General features: G+C 36.2%; 1 protein-coding gene across 10 annotated transcripts in view; it reads left to right on the forward strand.

The window, feature by feature from the left end:
- Positions 1-22,126, forward strand: part of LOC111057853 (apoptosis-stimulating of p53 protein 1) — a 376,427-nt gene that overhangs the window by 322,879 nt on the left and 31,422 nt on the right. For all 10 annotated transcript variants that reach the window (XM_039437713.1, XM_039437710.1, XM_039437716.1 and 7 more), the window contains one exon: positions 12,870-13,146. In XM_039437713.1, coding sequence (XP_039293647.1) covers positions 12,870-13,146 — 277 coding nt within the window. The remainder of the gene's footprint in view (positions 1-12,869; positions 13,147-22,126) is intronic.

Consider the following 22,126-nt stretch of genomic DNA (forward strand, 5'->3'; position numbering starts at 1 on the left):
TCTAATAAATATTTAATTAATTAATATTTCCAACTTCTTCCATTGGTTCCATTGGATCATCAACTTTCCCAATGTGGTACTGTGCATACAATGATCTTGTAGACTACTTTTCTGTCCATTTCATTTATCATTCATAATAAATGAACTGGGTAGTAGACACTATAATTTACATTGAGGTACAATATATCGATCCCAATTAATTCCATTGTAACTCGATATGCAGCATTAACTCCAGTGCTTCATATTTGGGGACTCATGGAGTGTGAATGGACAAAGGAGTGCTGCAGTGTTGGAATCGCAGCTGAGAAGCAAGGCTCCTGAGGTTTAAGTGTGCCCTCAGTAGGCAGGCTGTACTGTTGTTGAACTCTGTTAATTTGAAAATGCAAGGAATGTAGTGGGTGGTGGGTTGGTGGGGGGAGGAGCTCTGGCTTTGACGGGGGCATTTGTGTCGACGAGTTTCCTCACGAGTAAAAGTTGCCCAACTATACGGACCTGAAAGGGAACGCTGGTGGGAAATTCAATTAGTCGAGGTTTGAAACTAAACAGACTCGTTTGGTGGCGGGGCGGCGACGTGATTGAATCTCATAAAAACATGTTAATCACTTTCGAATAATCTGCTGGTCTCGTTGGACAATAATGCGTAATCAAGCGACATTGATTCACTAATTTTGACTAATGACATTACTATTGCTTCCCATGTCCATTATACATTTATTGTCTGCTTTTTGGTCATCCCACGTCCTTTGTAATGAGCTTTTTGTGGCCTACTGCTGAAATACAATCAGTGATAGAATAAAAACACTACAACATTTTCATTATCATTTTAACATTTTCAGTACTAAGTATTCTTACATATATGAAATTATTATTCAATACTAACTTAATCAATGTACCATCTCTTTATGAAGTTGAGAATGGTCTACCTGAGCTGATGTCCAGACCAGACTCATATGCTGACCAATGTTTTTAAAACTTATTCTATTATATTGAGCGTGCAATTTCTGTATATCTGTTTATATTTTTATATTCGGTTATTTATATTATATTTATGTCCAACGGATCTCGAAAACGGCTCTAACGAGTTTCACGAAATTCGGAATATAGTAGGTTTATGATATGAAAAATTAGATTGTACTAGGTCTCATCCCTGGGAAAACTCGCTGAACGACATGGAAAGGATAACAATTATTCATCCTTGGAAAACAGATGATAATTTCGTCGTCTGTCGAAACAGAAGATTAGCGTGTGGGAGAGAAACAGCTATTTCCAGCTGTGTAATCAATCAGCGAGAAATATTATCTAGAAATTTTAATCGACAAAATAATCTGATTTGTTGACATGACATGATAATCATTCTAAACTAGAGTATATCATAATCTTCAAAGTTGATCATTATTTGACAATTTTAAGTGATTAGTTAGTGTTATTTTGTTATTCAATTTGGTTTGTAAATAATATAAATTAGTACTTATTTGTTTTCAAATGTTTGGACTGAAAATTGAACCTGAATTCAAGTGTATGGAACATCACCTACTTTCTGGACTATTTATAGTGTATAAATCAAACTTCGGGGAAGAAACAGTTTTGGGCTGTGCCTGTTAGTCCTATAATTTAAAAGAATTGTGTTCGGTTTATCAATAGTCAATAAATAACGAGCGAAGCCCTGATATTTTTAAACATTAAGCTGAGAAAGATGATAAAATTGATGCCTTTAGAAATAGATTGGAGATTCAATACTTACGATTTTTTTTGTATTAATATTTTATCAATTTGTCGTAAAACAAAAATGGTGAGAATAAGATTTTTTTAGTCTCCTTGTCTCCAAAAACACGACGAAAATTACCATATTTTGAATCACCACAATGTTTACGTATCTTACAAAAGCAGAATATTTTCATACATAAGCAGAAAATAGAAGTATATTGGAATTCATCCATTGAAAAGGTAATATACCTGAGGTATTCATGTTATTTGGAAGTTTAATATTCTATTTGAACTGACTATATCTGTCTCACTCACGCTCTTCCACTTCCTCTTCCCATTCAACTGCCTCTCATTCACTCACTCATATTTATGCAAGTATGTTCATTCCTTAATATAATTTTAAGCTTACTTATTATTCACATCCCGTTCTAGATTTCTCAGTAGCTGTAACTTTGAGAGCAACCTCAACTGCTCCAGATTTTCAATTGCCAATCAGCTCCGACCTCCGCGAAGAAGGTACATTGTAAGGAAGAAGTTTGGTGTAATGTATTCATAAAGATGAAAACCACAAGTGCAATGCTAATACCATCATACTCAATAATGTTTATTTAGACTTGAATTTAACAACAAATTACATAATTGAAGTTCCCTACTCCTTTACTAATTGACCTCTCTATGCCTTTTTTATCAAGTTTTTTCTAGTGAATAAAAATCCACCATACACAAAAATTTTGTTGAATGAGAACTCTAAATAAAGAATTCTGCAGGTGAAATACATTTTTCCTGTTCATTTCCATCGAAGGCATGTTTTGTGTCTGAGTGAATTTAAAGTATTGTGCTCACTATAACCTAAGTGTCCGGTTTCCCATTAGGGAACTTTGGACTTTATACGGCGAGGTGGAACTACCCTTGGATCTCCCCACCATTCAAAGCCATACGCTAATTATAATAATTTGGGTCTTTGTCTATTTCCTCATTTCTTTTCAAAATGAAAAACTTAACTATAAAAGTCAATTTGAGTTTTCACTAATCACAGTTATTATATAGAATCTTAGTCTCAATCATATTTGGGTTTCACATTTTGAGTTTGATGTCAAGAATATTATTGTATTTCAAAGGATCATTGTCTTCATCAGCTCTTCCACCAATCGTTGGTTCCTATACAGATTATAATAATGAAAATAAAATGTGATATTATTGTAAGCTTGAACTGACGTTGTTATGACAGCACTCTTATGTTTTTGACAATAAATGATGTATTTATTTATTAATAGTAGATTAATCATTTTCCTTTATTTAGAGATTAAAACGTATTTCCCAATAGTCGATTTAAGGAAAATCTCTAGCTTTTTGTAGTTTTCATCAGTAGAAGAATTCAATATTCCAATATATTTAAACATTCGAAATCTGGAGAAATCAAACTGTGTAACACAGATAAAATATAATACATTTGTGGAAAATAATATTTTCCATTCACAATAGAAAATGTGTAGTTTTGTCCTATGTAGGTCCATGTAAAGGTCTGTACAATCTGCTATTATCCGGTCTATTTCCTTACAAGGAGAAACGTTTTTCTTCCATTATCTCCATTGAAACCTGGCTTAGACGTCGGTAGGAATTTTCCGCCTTGCGAGTGAAATCCGTACGCACATCGACAATAGCTTTGTCGGGTCTCGTCTTAAGCGCCCCTGCAATATATCTATATACAGAGGGTGGCCTACTTGAGTAGATTTTCGCAACAATAACAAAGGTTCATCGGAAACTTTTCCAGATAGACTTTGCCACAATATTGAAGTAGGGGTTTTGATCCACAGCATCATAGCCGGCTCAAATAAAAAAATAACTCGATGAACCCTGCACTTCTAAAGCTTCCTTTTCTTTCTCCTCCTCTTCTTCATCATCACTATGTCCTTCTCCTGCACCGCCCACAACTCCGTTATTCTTTTCTTTCGTCAGACCTGTACTTCTCAGTCTGTTTATCCTTTCGAAAGATAATAATAAAAGGATCCGATGGTGAAAATCCGGCTCCTCAACCAAACTTCATTCCTTTCTGAGGAATTCTCTCCTCAGCAACATTGTTGTTGTAACTTTTTTCATTTCGCCTGTGTAGTTGTAATTCTTGTTTTGTGACGAATAAATGTGCACAATTCACAATAACAGCTCGACGTTGTTCAACTCTAATGACAACAGGGGAACTTGTTGGCATTTCTTTTTGATGATTGAAATACTGATGGAAGCAGCTTTGGAACTCAGTAATTGTTTCTTTTATAGAGTAAAGATAGAGTTTGGCAGGAAGCCAGATACTTGGAAACTTTTGAACGGTCGATAAAGTTGATATTTCCATCATCTTTGCTACTACAACTGAAGTGCAATGAATTGTGGAAAACTATTTTCAAAACCATTTCACTCTGAGTTAATAATTCAGACTTCAGATTATTAAATGATATCTCAGTATGCCCTTAAACAAAGACTGCTGTTGTTAATCTATTCTTATAGCTATTGTTGCTCATCTTCACACCAGAGTAAAAATTTCGATGCTCCGATATTATTCTCATCTTATCATATATTTTCCAAAATTAAGACACTGTTTGAGATAGGGAAGTTGACAATATTTAGAACCAAACAAAGATATCAAGATCATTTCAAATATTCTTATTATTTATATCAAGCATTCCTCATTACTATGATTACTCATTTTCCATTTTTGTCGAAAATGGAAAAAATGAAAAGGAAAACAGACATTATTCCCTCAACATCTTTATATCCAGAAGAATGAATGAATTCTCGCTTATAAAGATTTATTCCTATTGAAGAATCTTGATTCACAGTAATATTTTGTGATCTTCACCATGGCTTGATCATTGATAATGTGAGAACGCTCAAAAATACAATCCACTCGTCAAGTATTACAAAAATAAGCATTTTATCGCTCCCGTTGTATAAGTAGCTTTTCTCTCACTCTGATGTTACCCTAACTGCTGCTGTCGAGCATTCATTTATTTTCTCTCTCAATAAACTTTTTACATTGTTGCTTTTTGATATCAACCCCTCTTCTCCTACACCATCCTCCTCCTTTGTCTCTCCTCCGTTCTTGTAGTCTCTCCATACAATCACTTTCTTGCTAGCTAGCATAATGTTCTGGCGCCTTAATTAAACGCCTGAAACAACATAATAGAAGTCGTTACGAAGACGCCGTTACCATAGCAACGCAACGAGATGCGTCTTTAATGGCGATTAATTCGGAAGCCCTTGGCTTTGATACAACTTCTTTGCTCTTTATTTTTCCTTGATACTTTTGTCTTTTCCCTCGTCCTCTTCTACAATCCTCCTTTATTTCTTGCCCTGCAGCATTTTCACATTTTTACATACTAACTAGAGTGTCTCAAGTACAGCATAAGTACTGTGTGTAGTGGTACTGATGTATTCCAACTTATGAAAAGTTGAAAAATAAATTGAGTAAATGCATATCGATATTTACGCATTGGTGTTTAGAGAAGCTTGATCATCAATCTATTGATAATTGGGATGTTAAGACAGTCTCTAAGATACGTTAAAAATATTGTAAAATGGGTTTTGGTTTGTTCCATACAACTGAGTGAAAATTGAAAAGTATGCAACGGAAACTCACTAGGAAATTCGACTAGGCTAATCTTGGCTAGGATATTCGAAAGGCTAGATTCATGATAATACCATAATCAATCATACATCACACATTCCATATTACATATTATCACACTTTCATATTGATTTATTTATCATTTTTTGTTCATTAAATCAATCATACATTACTACATTTCTCTCCACAGAATCTACATATTTCTTCGCTAATCTCCTCCCGTGTCTTGAACTCTGCTAGCCGTTTGCTTTCCCCATTTCCATATCATAGACAAGGCTATGTGCCAAGAGTTTATCAGACGAGTGTGCAAGATGTGCCCCTGATTCCCAGCAGCATTTCTCCAGCTCCAAAATCACTCTTGATAGAGTCTACTGGTCGGGAGTTTTCGGGCATGTTCTGGGGCAGTGGTGAGGGGTACAGTGGAATTTTTGAAAATACAGAGCACATTGCTTGACAAGGGTAGCGCGTTTGGGAGGATTTTAGAGGGATGAGAAGGAGAAGGAAGAGAATGAGGTGGAATTCTGGCACGAATTGTTCCATTTTCGTTGTTCCCCCCTCCTCCCGGGGGAATATTGTACAAGTTTTCTTCTCGTTCTTGTTCTTAGTTTTCATGGCTGCCTTCACTGTTCATAGCGTTAATTAATTTCGGCTCTGCTTTGAAATATCAGGGCAAGTATAATAAATTGATGAATTGACTGTCATCATTGATCGTCGAGTTTAATTTGTTTCGAGACGCCTCCTCGGCTAGCTGCTGTTTGGCAAACTTGAAAATTGCTTCAAACGATGTAAAGCCATTCAAATCCGTGCTTCTGCTCTCCTTACTAAGTAACGTGTTCTTGTTCGTGATTCCATGCTTAGATTCACTTGCAACTGTCGGCATTGGATGAATGGGGAGCATTATTGTTATCTATACGGATTGCTGACAGATTCAAGTGTACTGTGTACCTCACTGTAGCACAAACTGTAATTCTGACAACTTGAGAATGTCCAAAGTTAACTGAATGCTATGTCGATTTGTGTTGACCTATTTCGAAGGAGTGTACGTTCAATTGAGCAATTCAAGAGTTAATAGAACTAATGTCTCTCATCTAGAGACTAGAGTGAACATCTACCATGCAATGTCATGCTAGTTCATGTTTGTAGATTACTATACATTACAGCCACGGTGTGTGTATTTGAAATTCTCTGCTGTTATCGTACAGACTCGAGGATTTGGAGCGACCCTTTGTGAAATACGAACTTCAAGTTAATGATCTTCACATGAATTCTAAACTTATTAGCATGATCATTCAAACTTATCAGCAAGGTACTAGGTACCATCTATTGAAGTTATCCATAGCAGTAAACTCCTATATATTCCCTAGGTTTTCTAAGGTCAAAAGTTGAGCTGTGGTGAAAAAATTACCGTAAGTTACTAAATGGTATTCAGTTAATTGGGAGGAGTTTCATTCATCGTATTTGAAACACAAAATATGAAATAACTTCTTCAATGTTGTTTTCCATCACGAACTGCTCATTATTAAATCATTTTTTGCTATTAGAAAAAACGACTAGCAGTCATATATTTTACAATAGATTTAAATTATTTTAAATAAATTTTTCATTTATTGTAAAATATATGACTGCTACTCGTTTTTTCTAATAGCAAAAAGTGTTTTTATAAACTTCATTGTAATTGGCTTGTGAAATAATAATGTTGACCAGGTACTATACTCCAGTTCCCAAAAATAAACAAATTTTCCGATATTAATCAAAACTAGAATTAAAAAATGAATGAAACATAACTTACTTTTTGGACTAGTGTATAAATCGAAATTTGGGGAAGTAACAGTTTTGGGCAGCGCCTGTTGATCCTTCCCCAATCATTTTTATGAATTGTTTTTTGATGTGTATCATTAAATCATTTTTTGATGTGTATATTATCCAGATATCGGATTATGGTTGTGAAATTTGTTTGGAACTGGTTATTGTAGATTGTAGAATGTAGAATATAAAGTTTCTCATTTTCAACATGATTACTCATTAAGCTATAGCGATCACAACACTAAGCTCAAAAGTATGGAATGTGACGCCAGTTCATTCATCACATCTTGTCACACTGAATTTTCACAGTGGACTGTGATTGAAAATTACAAGCATGTGAACAACATGGGTTGATGTGCGAAATTTCGGTCCTTTTGTACAGAATGTCCTGTTTCCATTCCGCTAGACACACATGGGAGGCGACTGATATATCTATGAATGTTGTATGTATACGTATGTGCTGCTAGATGAGTGGCTAATGCGTTTGAACAACGTCAAGTTGGGACGAGGCAAAACATTAATGTCGCCAAGTGCTCTGCTTGTTGTAGCTTGTTGGTAGCCGGTTGCTTTGCTTGTTAGTTCGGCTCTCTTTTGAAAAAAGCGGCGCCCACCAAACAAAGTGAAGCAGCCTTCACCTGTCATCTGCAAACATGTTTGAGGAGGCAACAGCGGAGGCAAGCATTTATTAATCTTGCCAGTTTTGTGTAATTTGGTATTCTTTTTTCCACCAAGTCTGGAACACAGTTGGTTTTTGTGTTCAACTCCTAAGGGCTGTTGATAGAAATAATGGAAGCTCGCTGATGGGATGACGTGATATTTGAATAGGATGTGATTTATTTGCACAACAATTTACTGCGGAGGTGTTTTCCAATAAGAATAAGTGACTGGATCAATTATGATGCAGTATTCTCTTTGCGAATATCAGAGTACACCGAATAGAGTTGTAATTGGATGCTCTTTAGTTGTGACTAAACTAGCTAGACAAGTGAAAATTGTTGAGGGAATATCAGAATTATAGCACACAAATGCTTGAAAATATTTTTCTATCAACTGCAAATGTAATTAATAGATTCATTGTGAATAATTTTCTCAAGATTGAATGATTGAGCCATTGAAAGGGAAGGAATATCTACATCCATACATTGTTGAGGGGAGCTAACAAGGTTTGAATGAAATTTGATAAATGGAAAAACATAGATGTATACAAAAACTACAAATTTCGTGAATGAACCAGTTTTTTAATGAAATTTGATAAATGGAAAAACATAGATGTATACAAAAACCACAAATTTCATGAATGAACCAATTCTTCAATGAAATTTGATAAATGGAAAAACATAGATGTATACAAAAACCACAAATTTCATGATGAAGCCAGTCTTTAAAAATTTATATTCACATCTAGAAGAAAGTGAATGATTTTATCGATAAATGAGTATGTTAGCAAGGCTCAGTGCAATTTTATGGATGAGCATGAATATTTACAATAATCACTAATGAGGTAATAAATAAACCTCATCACCTCGAGAATATAATAATTTTTCTAGTTCCATTCTCTATTTTTTTTTCGTTGACAAGGCAATCCTGTTGTTTACAACGATGAAAAGAACAAGGAAGAATATAAGTTGAATACAGTTTCTAACTGTGATTGTTTGTCCACTTGTACATGTGACAAGAAGTCACGTGTTCTCTGAAAATCTTGACGGAGAAATTTCATTGAACTTCTGGTTAGCGTCACACCTTTTCACTCCATCTTTATCGCTCACTTTTCCCCAAGGTATATCTCTCTCTCCCACTCGCTTTTCCTCTCACGCTCTCGCACGTGCCTTCATGTCATACTCGTTCTCACCTTCCTTTGATCACACACCTGTTTGCCTCACTCGCAACATTTTTCTCGACACCAGCAAATGACACGTGACCTGACCAAAAACACTTCCCTTTCTGCCTCTTCTCAAACTTCTTCCGCTTTTCTTTCAAGTTTGATTGCAGTACATGGTGTTCCACCTCAAGATGAATAACTGAAGTTCATTTCTATGATCGCTGGTCAAGGCTTATTGAATACGTGATAGGTTTTCTGAAGAACATAATAAATCAATTTAGCATTTCATTTTATTTTGTAATAGTATTTTCCCATGTTGTAAAATTTGTATTGCTTTTATTAGTCTATGTATTTAGCTGCGTACAGACATAGAAAAACAATAGCGAGAAAACTCATGCTAACGTTTCTCTATGGTACAGATATACACGCCGCGAACATGAGCAATTCACTTTTAATCAGCTGACTTTATCGGTATTTTTACAGAAACGGTAAGATACAGATAAAAAAATCTTGGCATCAGCTGATTAAAAGTGAATTGCTCATGTTCGCGGCGCGTAAATCTGTACGCACCCATAGATGTAGTTTTTTATTTCTGCCAATTGATTTATTTACTTTTAATTGATTAAATCCCATTCAGTAATTGGATCAAGTAGTTCCCAACTTGACAAAAAATGAAGCTTTCCGAAAAACAAGCTATGATTAAAATATTTCGAATGTCTGCTCTTCTGTCGTGTCAAGTGATTACAAACAAACGACACCATAAATTGATAAAATGACTTCCCCATAATCAAATAGTAGTTGTGAACAACACAAACTCTTGTTATTGTGATTATGTGTTCTATCATTGTTTTTATCATTAATTAATTTGATTTTAGTGGAACTGACATCACTGTTTATAATTCCTTTCTCATACTATTATATACTTACACCTTCACTAATCAGACTGAGATTTGAGATTCTCTCATGATTGAGATCTCTATAAAACTTTCATACACAATTGGGAGTAGATTGGAGACATTTTATAAAAATATTTTGGGTGGAAGATTCTAAGATTTCCACTGAATATTTCTTGTACTGCTCTTTCAAGCCTACTCTTATTTTATCATTTTCGTCGTCTTCTTTATTTTCTCTACCTCCTTGATCTCGCACCGTGACTGCCAACATATATAGAGGTGGGAAGTTAATTGTCGAGCGGGGATTGGTGGTTGGCAATCTCTTTCTCACGGAAACAGTTGGGAAACGTGACCCTTGCATTATCGTCAGTTGAAAGCCGTTACAGCAATGCAGTCAGCTTGAAATGTTCCTGACCACTATTTGGTACACATACAATGCTTTTCCAAAGATTTATTGTTGAGACTTTGATGTGGATCTGGCTTTCTACTAGTGGGTCTCATTGAATCATTGTATTCACGCGGTGAATTCTATTAATTAACAGTCATTCTTGGCTGAGTAACCATGTGAGAATAGTGATAGAATTGATTGTATATTTGTTTCTAATGTATCATTTGAAATATATTGTCTGCTCTCATGACCTCTCATCAAATTTGAACGAAACTGTTTTGAGAAACCTTTGTTTTTCACCCAACTACAGCTGGTATTGTAATTCCTGTATCAATAAATGCATATGAATAAAATTAGATTAATGCGTTGCTAGATGAAAAATTACAAAAGATAAAAATGCCAGTTACCAAGATGGACCCAGAAAGTATCTTATTTGGCTGCAGAATTAACGAATCATCAGCATTCACAGGTGGGACGATGTGTTCAAAATCAATTGCTCTATTCAGAAAACTTTCTTCATCAAATAGAAGAGAATGTTCTCCATTATTTAATCCCACATATGATATGATATATATAATAATATGAGGATTTTTCACTCACATTCATTCCACTCAAAGTGGGTAGCATCATGTTTCCTCCACTCCACATCATACGAGTAGGCTTATATTTCATCACATTTTTCTGCCAACACCCCACACTCTTGGAGAGTAGAAGGGTTGAGTCATGCCTAAGAGGTCTCGCATTGAGCCCTTCAGGGTTCCTGCCCTTGTCTAAGGAAACAACACATCCTGCGTGCAATCGTCTCTCTCTATTTTTCAGTCTCTGTTACTCACTTTCCCCTTTCCTTCCTCTCTTGTGACAGACACTTTTGATATTTTCCAAGAACTCTCCACTAGTCTTCATGCAGTTCTCGCAGACAGCCATTAGGCGGAGAGCAGTGCATGGAAATAGAAGGTTAGTAGGATCCGTGGAAAGTTTTCTTCAAGTTTGTACAACTGTTGACCCTTGAGGTGAGGTGTTCTTTGGCTGGGTGAACTCTGTAGCCAGTCTCAAATTGGAGTACCCCTCGTTAGACAACTACTTCAGTAACTTCTCCAACTCAACTGGACTCGGCTTGAAACCTTGAATGTAGAAGTTTTCCTAAATTTTTCACATTCGGCCGTCAGGTCTTTGCGTGACATTGTGTTCTTAGTGACTTGTGATGGCATAGCAATTTCCCATTTATTTCAAAAATTACCTCAGTCAAAAATTACCGTATTTTATTCGTAGATTGTTGTAAAATTGGATTGAATTCTCATGGTGAGTCTTCTTGTACAAGCTTTCATAATTGATTCATTCGACTGAGGATATGAGTGGAATACACCATATTCGTTCGGCACACATGTACACTTCTCGAGTTGAATGTTTCAATTTTTATTGGTGTTTTATTCTTCAACTAAAACTTTGGTGCAATTTTGAATTGAACCGCAGTAATTTTTCATTACATACTCCTATCATAGATGAAGGATAAGTAAGGATAAGTAACCTATATTATTCTTGTCTCTTCTCCTATCTTGTATTTTTCTACTGAAATCAATTTTTTTTCTGGTCTTCAACGTCTTAATTGTCATTAGTTAGAAAGAGAACTAGTTTTGGGCTAACGCGTGTTTTTTTCAATATTGTGATGTTGAGGCAACTAAATTATAATTTCAATAGATATTATTCTGAGGCAATTGAAATTTGATTTTATGTGTTTGACCTAATAAATGAATCTGAATTCCCAAATATGCCATCTATTGTATGACAGTGATACAGTGATAGCAGCTTTGAAATTTGTGTGAAAAGGAGTTTCCTTTTTTCTCTCCCCAATATTGTGAAGAATTTGACCTCGCTTGTATGGTATTATAAAAGCTGTGAAATTTATTTGAAAATGAGTTTTCGTTTTAAGTTGGGGTTTTACCAGTTGCTTCTATTGATAAATTCAATGATTCTATTGGTTATTGCTTGTTGTCGCTTCCATGGACTATTTTGTATTTTCTCTTTAGATTTAGTTTTGATCAGTTTTTGTTTCATTAGGCTTGATACTATTGATTTATTTAGCTCATTGCAAATACGAAATTCTTAAACACACTGTAAAACGAAAAGATCTATTCATAAAACTAACATCCTAGTCAATTCTAGTCAAGGTCTGTGATTTTGATTTATATGAATTTGTCAATAAATTTGATTTGAATTCAACAGTCACTCTGTCCTGGAAATCAGAGACATGCTTCCAGAGAATTGAAATAGGCTATTGATGGAGGTGTAGCCATCCTGAGCACCCTCATAAGCTGTTGTGAGGCACTCCTCCACGATGTGCCTCACAGTGCCTCGACTGTTCCACTCTCACAGTAAGGAGAGTCAACCTTCCCCTATTTATGCATGGAATAGGCACATCTACCATGATGAGCTCGTACCCTAATAAATGCCGACCATGTCTTGCGAGGTAAATCGAAACCTGGGGTAACTCGATTAGAAACCATTATCATAGGAATGAAGAAATAGATGTGTCTAAGTGGGTTGTTCTTGTGTGTTTCAGTTGAGATTGGATATACTATTTCTTTTATAGATTATTATAATTATAAATTAGTTTCTTTAATTAATTATTTTGTTTGTTGTATGTTTCAGCTGCCTTCAGGTGGTTGCGAGCTGACACTGGGCGAACTGGAGGAGATGGCGCTGCGTCAGCAGGCGCAGATAGAGCAGCAGCGCCAGCAGCTGGCAGCGCGCGAGCAGCGTCTGCGCTTCCTCAAGCAGCACGAGGCGCGCCACTTGCAGGTGGCCGCCGAACATGAGCGCCTACGTCATCTGCGCGACCGCGTGCACTTGCAGGAGCTCAAGCTGCGCAAGCTGCGTGCGCTGCGCGGACAGCTGCATCACAACAAGCTCAGCAATGCCGCTCTCAGTGAGTTATCCACCTTACAGACTCATATCGAATAGATTTTTAATTATTACACAACATAGTAGAGTGTTTTCTTGTCTGTTGTGTTTGATAGATGGAGAATACTAGTATTATTAAAGTCCATGCAAATCTACTTCAGAATTGGGATGGACATGCGCAGCAGAGAAAGAACACAGCGGGAGGGATACAGAGTCGCGATGTTGCCGTTTTGAAGCAGCCAGCGATCTCCAACTTCTACTGACTGCTCATGCTACACATGCGAAGTTCCCTGTCTGAAAGCGCCTCAAGACTGGCAAATTGGAATTGGCAACTGCGCTTCCACCTATTACTCTATTAATCACTGTAATTGGCTGATCTCCCTCCATTTCTCTGCGCTGCATATTCCTCCAAGTCTGAAGTAAATTTGCACGGACTATAGATGATAATTTGACGTGTCATATACCACAGGAGCGTTACCTCCTTGTTTTAGTCTAATTTTATCTTCAGTTTCTCATTCTCACTTAACAGTTTGATTTGATTTGATTTCATATGACGAAGAAGGGAATTAAAGTAAAGTAGAATTAAAACAACCTTCTACTTAGAGGGATATGCGGAGCAGAGAAACGAAGGGGATTTGACGTGTTATATACTGTAGGAGCTTCCTTGTTGCATTTCCGTATGACGAATAATAGTCGAGGCAACGAATGCTGAAAAAAAGGTAGTGGGGGAAAATTTTATAAAAAAATTTTTGACCCCGCAACCCTTTTAAGGATAGTAAGGGGGTGAACATATCAAAAGTCCTCACTCCTACCCCTTGTGCTGAGGGGCAGATAGCAAATTGCTACTGAGATGTTACCATTGTTGGAACTTCGAAAAATGTATCATGGAACCTATCAATTACAACTCTTTTAGAGATTTCAAATGCAAACTACAGAGTGAAAGGTTTTTGACGTGTTGGAGTCTTGGACTTTCAGATTATGTTCTCAATGATATTGTGAATGAATCAATGAACTTAACATGATAGATTTGGTCCCATGTAATGCAATGCAACCCATTTGAAGATTGAACGATTAGATTTTCTTAAATGACACTGTGCAAATGTCCCCTATTGTCAGTCCGGTACCGTTTGACATATCATACAGTTTGGAGAAGTCGATTTCCCAAACTGTCCCAGATGAACAGGGCCGCGAAAATATCTGGATAAGCCGGTGCTACTCAATTTCAGAGCGAGTGCCGAGAAGAGGCTCTTGGAACGAGATATGTGATGGGAACGACCCGATAGTGATGAGGTGGAATCGAACCAAGTTTATCGGTGGATTGTGCAGATGACAGTAGGTCCACTGTCGTCGACACCACTAAACGCTCGACTGCCTAAAACGCTGCTAACCCCCCCCCCCCAATCCACCTTCACCCACCCCCTATCCGTGGTCGATAATGATGGATGACTGAACGTAATGCGTTACTCCGATGCCTGTCATTGGACGTTTAATATCAACTCTTCTCTCTCTCACTCTATCTGCAGCACATTATCACTGCAGTGTGGCAGAACACTCCTTATCTCAAATGACCTATTCTTCCGTTTTTCTAGCATTCGTTCGCAACCGACACTTTCCGCCATAAAAAAGTAGAAAGGTGTAAGCCTATACAGAAACTTGTAACGATGTCTTCGCCGTGTTATGATTGATGTGTTGACGCCGCTGGCTAACTTGTGATTTGCCGCAGGAACTAGAATCGTTTTCAATGTTGAATCTAACATCGTCACTAAAGATCGATCGGGTATTTTCTTCGCATTAAGAATTTATCTTTCACACATTCGTGTTTCGATAACACCAGTAATTATTGTACAGTGCCTGCTTATGAGCATTCAATCAAACCTATAACGGTTCAATTGAAAAAAACAAAGCTTCAATTTTGTCACATCCACTCAATTTGTTAAATTTATTGATAGAACTGAAGATGTGTTGGTTTCAACACGAAAATGCAGTCCTAAAATGCAAATTCAATAATTGTGGATGTGACAAAATTAAAGCTGTGATTTTCAGTTACAGAGTATACACAGTAACATAATTATCCTTCTTTGCTTTACCCAATAATATGAGTTTTATTAGGTACCGTTTAAAATAAACTGAAACTCAAATCTCACCTATTCCAAGCATATTATCAGACGAATTACATCAAATGATATTCAATTCATATTGAATTCCTCAAACCTCATTAGCTTTGTACAGGAGTTATTCATACCATACTTCTCTCATCGCCTAAGCACAACTCTCCACTCTTCTTCAAAACCATCAGTTTTAATCCGTGTTCTATATTTATATATTTACTCGAAGTTACCTATCTTATTAGAAAGTTGAATTGCATAGCAATAATCGAGATGCTAAACATACAACCAACATAGAGTTTGGCTTGCTGTTCATACAAACTCGTGTCGCTTCTTATCCCGACCTCCACTCAGGTTAGCACCAAATTATTCAAAAACTTCGCCACCACACTTATCATCCGGACGAAGTCTCCGAAAAAGTTATAATGTAGTTTAATGTTTTGTGTGGCGGAAAAGAATGGCCACACTTTGAGACGCTATGCTGACAGGATATTGAGATCCATCATTTTTTCGTGCGGGAGGTAATTTTCAGGTCATAGCTGCGAAATGCTGATACCGAAGAGCGGAAGGTGGTGTTTGGGTTTTGTTCGGATGATATGGTTCGCTTACCCTGCAGGAGGCAAGATTATCCGCAGTAAAAGAGTGCGGAGGACCGGTTCCATTAATCAATGTCGCCCTTCTTTGTTTATACATGAATTGCAATTTTTCTCGGCTGTCTCGCACTCCACAGAACATCAACCAATCACACGCCGTCGTTGGCTGTCGTCCGTCAATCGGTGATCGTGACCTGATGCAAGGAGAACATCTGTGAAACCAACTTTCCCTCATTCTCACTCTACTCCCACCGAAATTTAGTAGTGAACTAAACAATATATGATAGTTTTCTTCCTTCGATGCACACGAATAGCCGAATATTGACTAGAATTTTGATCCATAATGATGAATAACATTTTTATCAATAATTATTCTTCCAAAAATTCACAAACTGGAAAATCCTCTCAAATCATTCATTCTGATTATGATTAAATTCAGCATCTAGCTGCATTTATACATATGCATGCCACATTCTTATGAAACTTAATTCTTCCCATGACTATTATCGGGTACAGCGAAAAACCTGAGAGAGTGGTTCTGTCAAGGCATTCTTCCTAGTTTGTTCTCCTACCCAAATTGGAAAGTAGAAAACTGAACAAATCTCATCGATTTTGCTACTTCAAAGCAATTCTCATATCAGATAAATCAGTGAAACTCATATTCGAAAATGTCTTGCTTCATAACTTCATTCTCCACGTTTTCTTAGAACAACTATCATCATTTTATAATTCATCAGAATTTGTTGAAGTATTTCCACTATCAACAACAATGTATTTTGATACTCTGGAATGAATGCCTCAAATCATTTTGAACATATTCACTGATGTATTGTTCTCAGTGATGAGGCTCATTTAGTTTCATATCATGGTTAAAGTATCACCTATCTACTATATACTTTTTTGCTTCTCATTTGCACCTTTTTTGTTTGCTGATGACTGTATATTTACTGAATGAACCACAATCAGGTTTACATTGAATTCTTGGACTTGGACTCGTCGTTGCCAAATCTCTCAGGAGTAATGAAGTGAAGTAATAAACACTAATAGCGGTCTGTGGCCGTCTATTACTTGAGTGCCATGTCCAGGGCTGTTTCTCAGATGGTCGTCTGGGGAATTTTAGGTTAAATGCTTGCGGCGCAGGCTGCTGTTAAACTGAGATGTGGTCATGAGATAACCCCTGGAGAACAATCAAAAGCAGCATTCGTCTCTACCCTCACCTCGCAACTCCACCCAGCCTATTGTTAATTTAATGACAACTGGAAAGTTAGATTAGGATCCACAAATTTCGAGTTTGTGTCTTGTGAAAATGTTTGGTTCAAGGCTACCAACCCTGTACGAAACCAAAACATCCATCTCTCGTTCATACTCAACTTATTATTTGCATATTTCTACATTATAGTATACAGAGAGACATATTTACTCAATTCATACCAGTTTTGTGTCAGTAACTAAGTGTATTTGATCAGTTTGAAGATATATGTTCCTTTGGACATCCAATCAAATCAATCAGAAACAATTTAATAATATATTTAAAATTATTATTATTAAACGAAAATCCAAATTAAATGATGTAATTCACTCCAAAGACTTCTGCTACTGCAAATATTGACAACAGGGTAAACAGCTAGATGGAAATTCGATGAGCACTACTATTCAAAAATTATTTGTCAGCCCGGTAATATAGCTAATGTATTAGGTTGGGTGTATATATTAAAGTTAATTATATTAATAAATTGGTTATATATTGAAGTAAGGTGTATATATTAGGTTAGGTGGAATTATATTTAAAACGAAAGAAGAATGCCTCGCCATAAACCAACGATCATCGTTAGGATGATGCATTTGATATTCTTTTTTTTTGTTTCATATATAATATCTCATTCAATAATCAATGTACCAGAAATAAACAAACACGATGTATATCATATTTTTCATGAAATCACATGTGTGGATATGAGTACATCTAGGAAAAACATTATTAGTACGTTAGGAAAATCAGTACTCCTGCGATATTGGGTGAAATTAATTCAATAAAAGTATGTAATGGAAAGTATAAAAGTATGTAGGCCTAATAAACAATAAAGTATTTAAATGAAAAAGACTAAGAAATAGTCAAAAACCACAGATTTATTGATACTTTGAAAGACCGGTTTCGGTTATTACACCATTGTCAATCTCTGATAAACTCAGTTTAACTTAGTAACTCAGTTTATCAGAGATTGACAATGGTGTAATAACCGAAACCGGTATTTCTAAGTATTAATAAATCTGTGGTTTTTGACAATTTCTTAGTCTTTTTCATTCAATATGAATAATCACCGCAATATCAACTTCTCAACTACACAAAAAATAAAGTATTTGATGAAAAGTTGTGTAAGCATAAATATTCTATACATGTATCCTTACAAAGACAATACACATCTCATGTGTAATTGCTTGGGAAGCAAAGTTTGACGAACGCCCTTTGTAATCTTCCGAAAGGTTAACTAATACATTGTTGAATAGATTATTATTGAATAGCAACATGAATGCAATATTAGGAAAACTGTGTAGCCTTGAACAAGCTCTCCAATCTTCTCTGAACTAATCACAAAATATCAATGACTTTGCAAAGTTTCCGACCATTCAATGATTATTATTTGTCTCTGAGAAGTTGTAGAGTATGTGTGAACTGCCTAATTTGAGAGTAGCTCATCTCAAGCGTTAGTCTGCCACCGGTAGCTCTGCATTGAATACTCTACCGAAAAGTTTCAATACGAGGGTGGGAGAATTATGCGTCTTAATTGAAGTGACGTGGAACTTTTCATGTCTCAGAACCACTCTTGAATTTCAAGAGCGAAGGGAACTGGTAGCTGTACATGTTCAGAAGTTTTGCATTCCATATTGATTACTAAGAAGACACCAACTTCTCACATATGACACAAGCTGAGAGCAACGTTGTTGTGTATTGTCAGCTTACAAAACCTGGATTACAAAACACTCGCTTGTCCCAACTTTGTCTCTCATGTAACTACATACATCACTCTTGCTTCCTGCTGCTCACATTTTCTTTCATACCGTTTAAAAATTTACAAAATAGATGGGTTTATGATACTTGGTCTTATTATTTAGAATTGTAATAGTAGATGCTCTTTCTTTATTTCTATTATCCTAGACACCGAACAGTTTCTTCAAACCGTATTATTTCGAAATTATACTTTTAGATAAATATAGGGCCAGTTTCCGAGCTCGGGATTTAGCTAAGTCTTAGACTTTAAACAGCTGGAGTCACAAAGTTGGTTTTCCAAAACGGGGCGTAGTCGCAGCTTTTATAACAGTTGTAGTAGTTTTTATTTTCTCATTTGTATAATTGGAAACGTTTTTCCTTAACGAAATTAGACATTCCTAAATAATTCAAAATAGCTGAAACTTCACTATTTTCTCTTTATTTTATTTTGTGTTCAATTTTCTAGTTTTTCGAAATTTATATCAAACGTGACTATGACGATTACTGCGACTACGCCCCGTTTTGGAAAACCAATTTTCTGACTCCAGCTGTTTAAAGTCTAGGACTTAGCTAAATCCCGAGCTCGGAAACCGGCCCACAATCTCAACTACCACAGTCCTCACCATCTTTATAATAATGTCAATCTATTGTTCCCATTCAAGGTTCTTATTGTACTTAGCACACTAGATTTCAAGTTTTATCACATCAAATTATCTCTGTATAACTATGTGTATGAATGAATGTTGTTTTGTAATACTCTTCCTTGTGTTTATTGACTAAATTAAGTGGTACTATTCCAAAATTCAGTCATTCAATAAAAAAACTCTATTGATGATAGTGTATTGTAACACATCATATTCAAGAGCATATCCAAACAAGCGCGATTTGCGGAATGTCTATTTTTAAGGTGTATCCTTTTATATTCTGAATTCACACTCAGATTGACTTAATTAAATGATAGGTACCATTCCAAAAGTTGGTAGATATAATAACAGAACTCTATCGATGAACGTGTATTGTGCATCATATTGAAGAGCATATGCATACATGCGTGGAATGTCTATTTTCAAGGTGTTCTATTTCAGATTCTGAATTGGAGAATATTCATCTATATTTTTCAATAAAGGCTACATAATATATACTCTCTCCCATTGGAAGTAGAGCAGTATTTTCGAAATATTCTATATGATTTCATACCAATATTATGTCGACAACAAAGCGCTACAAGAGGATCTTGGCATTCAAATCTTCGTGCCATTCCTGTTTTCTATTTCTGAGATTCCAGCAGATGCATCTACTGTGTGCCGCTTCTTCTTCGTATTGGTTTTATTGACGGTCAGGGGGTCTTGTAGTGTGGGGTGACGAAGGGAGGGGGGACTGTCCCCGTACCCGAGCTTGGAATGCGGTCGTCCTTCTGTCCTCTTTCTGATATTCTACTCTCTTCTCTTCTCCAGTATCTTTCTTTTTCTATGTTCGTCCCCCTCTGTTCATTCTCAGCGATACTTTCGTTCACTCTTTCTCAAACTTCACCTTGAATATACAATCTGTTGTCATAACTTTTCTGGGTAGAGAATCTCTTAGCATATGGCACACCTTTTTATGACATTACCATTTGGCGGGAAATTGAACGTGCCTTCATCATTCATGAATTGAGACAACAAACGCTTGAAATAGTGGTATAATTATAGTAAATCTATGTATAATTTTAAGTCATAAAATATATTGAAAAAAACCTCTTATTCATAAAATTGAATACGGTATCTTCCCGATTTGATATTTTTTGAATTAACAGACATTCCGAAGCCACCAAGTTTTTACTTCAAGGTTTTAATCGGAGTAATCAAGCAGCGAACTCATTCATTTAGAACCAACCTTACGCTTTCATTGAGATTGAATTGTGAAGATGGGATTTAATTCAGATTTTAGATTCAGGATTATAACGAAGTGGAATTGACATTTTAATATATTTCAAATAGACATTTCAGATTCATGTTCTCGATCTTTCTTCATCCTATAGGTTTACTTTCCATGAAAATTGATAGAAATCGATAATGATTACTGTAAAACGATTTGATCACTTCAACGATTATGAAGATCCTTCTAATATAACAAAGCTAACAGAATCCATTTCTTTAGTAGGGTAATGAAATTTTATGTAGTCTAGAATTGTAGTAAGCTTAGATTATGGGCTAGAATCGGTCTGTTCTAACAAATTAATAACAATATAGGTTTGGATTAAGTGTTGCGAGTTCTTCCTCAACTTAGATATTATCAGGAAATATAAAATTTTTGAAAGCTTGGGCACTATCAATTCCATTTTAGATACTATCTCTAGTCTACTACGGTATTTCTCATTATTAGTTATGCTCAATTCATTAAATGCTTCAGTTTGTTCTTTATCGTTAAACTACAGTTTATTCTTGTATAATTAAATAGTTTGATCATTCGCAATCGCTCCCTCTAAAAGAAAAACACTATCGAATCTGTCCTGGTTGCAATATCCACTTTGAATTTGTATTTTTACTACATTAAGTTGGGTACTTGGGATGAGAAGTATCACATTCAGTGACTACATTGACGACAGCAGGTCGTTTGAGCAGTGCAGTATCTTAATTCCAACAGAGTGCGATTCAATTCACAGTACTTGAGATTTTAATTTGGCTGTAAGTGAAGGAGAAGGTTAGGGATTGCTGGAGAAGGGAAAGAACAGAGATAGAGAGTGGTGTGCATTACAGCAGCAGTCTGTGATCCTGGCAAATCAGCCTAGCGGCGTTACTTTAATCTTGTCGATAGGAAGCTCTCAAAAGGGTTTCCTCTCGTTTGGACTGGGTCTGTAAAAAAGAGAGCAAGTAGGTATAATAATGAGGCCGGCAGAATATTCATGAGGTCTGCTTGTTTGAAAGAGAGAGAAAAACTGGAGAAAGAGTGCAGGACTACTGAAGAGGGTGCCGCGTAAAAGGATTTTCCTAAAGCTAATTTTCCGGCCGTGGAAAGCTGGCTGGAAAAGCTCTGTGCGTAATTATCGCGCGCGCCCGCTCTTGGGAAAGCGCGCTTTTCTGTGGCTGGCGGCTTCTCAGGTCGATGCAACTCTTTAGTTTTTTTATTGTGCTGTGTTTAAGATTTTAACGGCTGAATTTCTTAATTCCCCGAGAGAAGTGGATTTCTGTGTCTATGAATATTCAGTCTATTACTACTCGAGTCAGCATAGTCTCGTTTTTATTTGTACATTTGAAATCTCAAATTTCCACCAAAATTACTACTCGGCTTGAACAAGAACCAAAGAATTACGTCAACCGTTGGTTCCTCTTGTAATGTTGCAAT

Source organism: Nilaparvata lugens, chromosome 11, assembly GCF_014356525.2.
Source record: "Nilaparvata lugens isolate BPH chromosome 11, ASM1435652v1, whole genome shotgun sequence".
Taxonomy (NCBI): domain Eukaryota; kingdom Metazoa; phylum Arthropoda; class Insecta; order Hemiptera; family Delphacidae; genus Nilaparvata; species Nilaparvata lugens.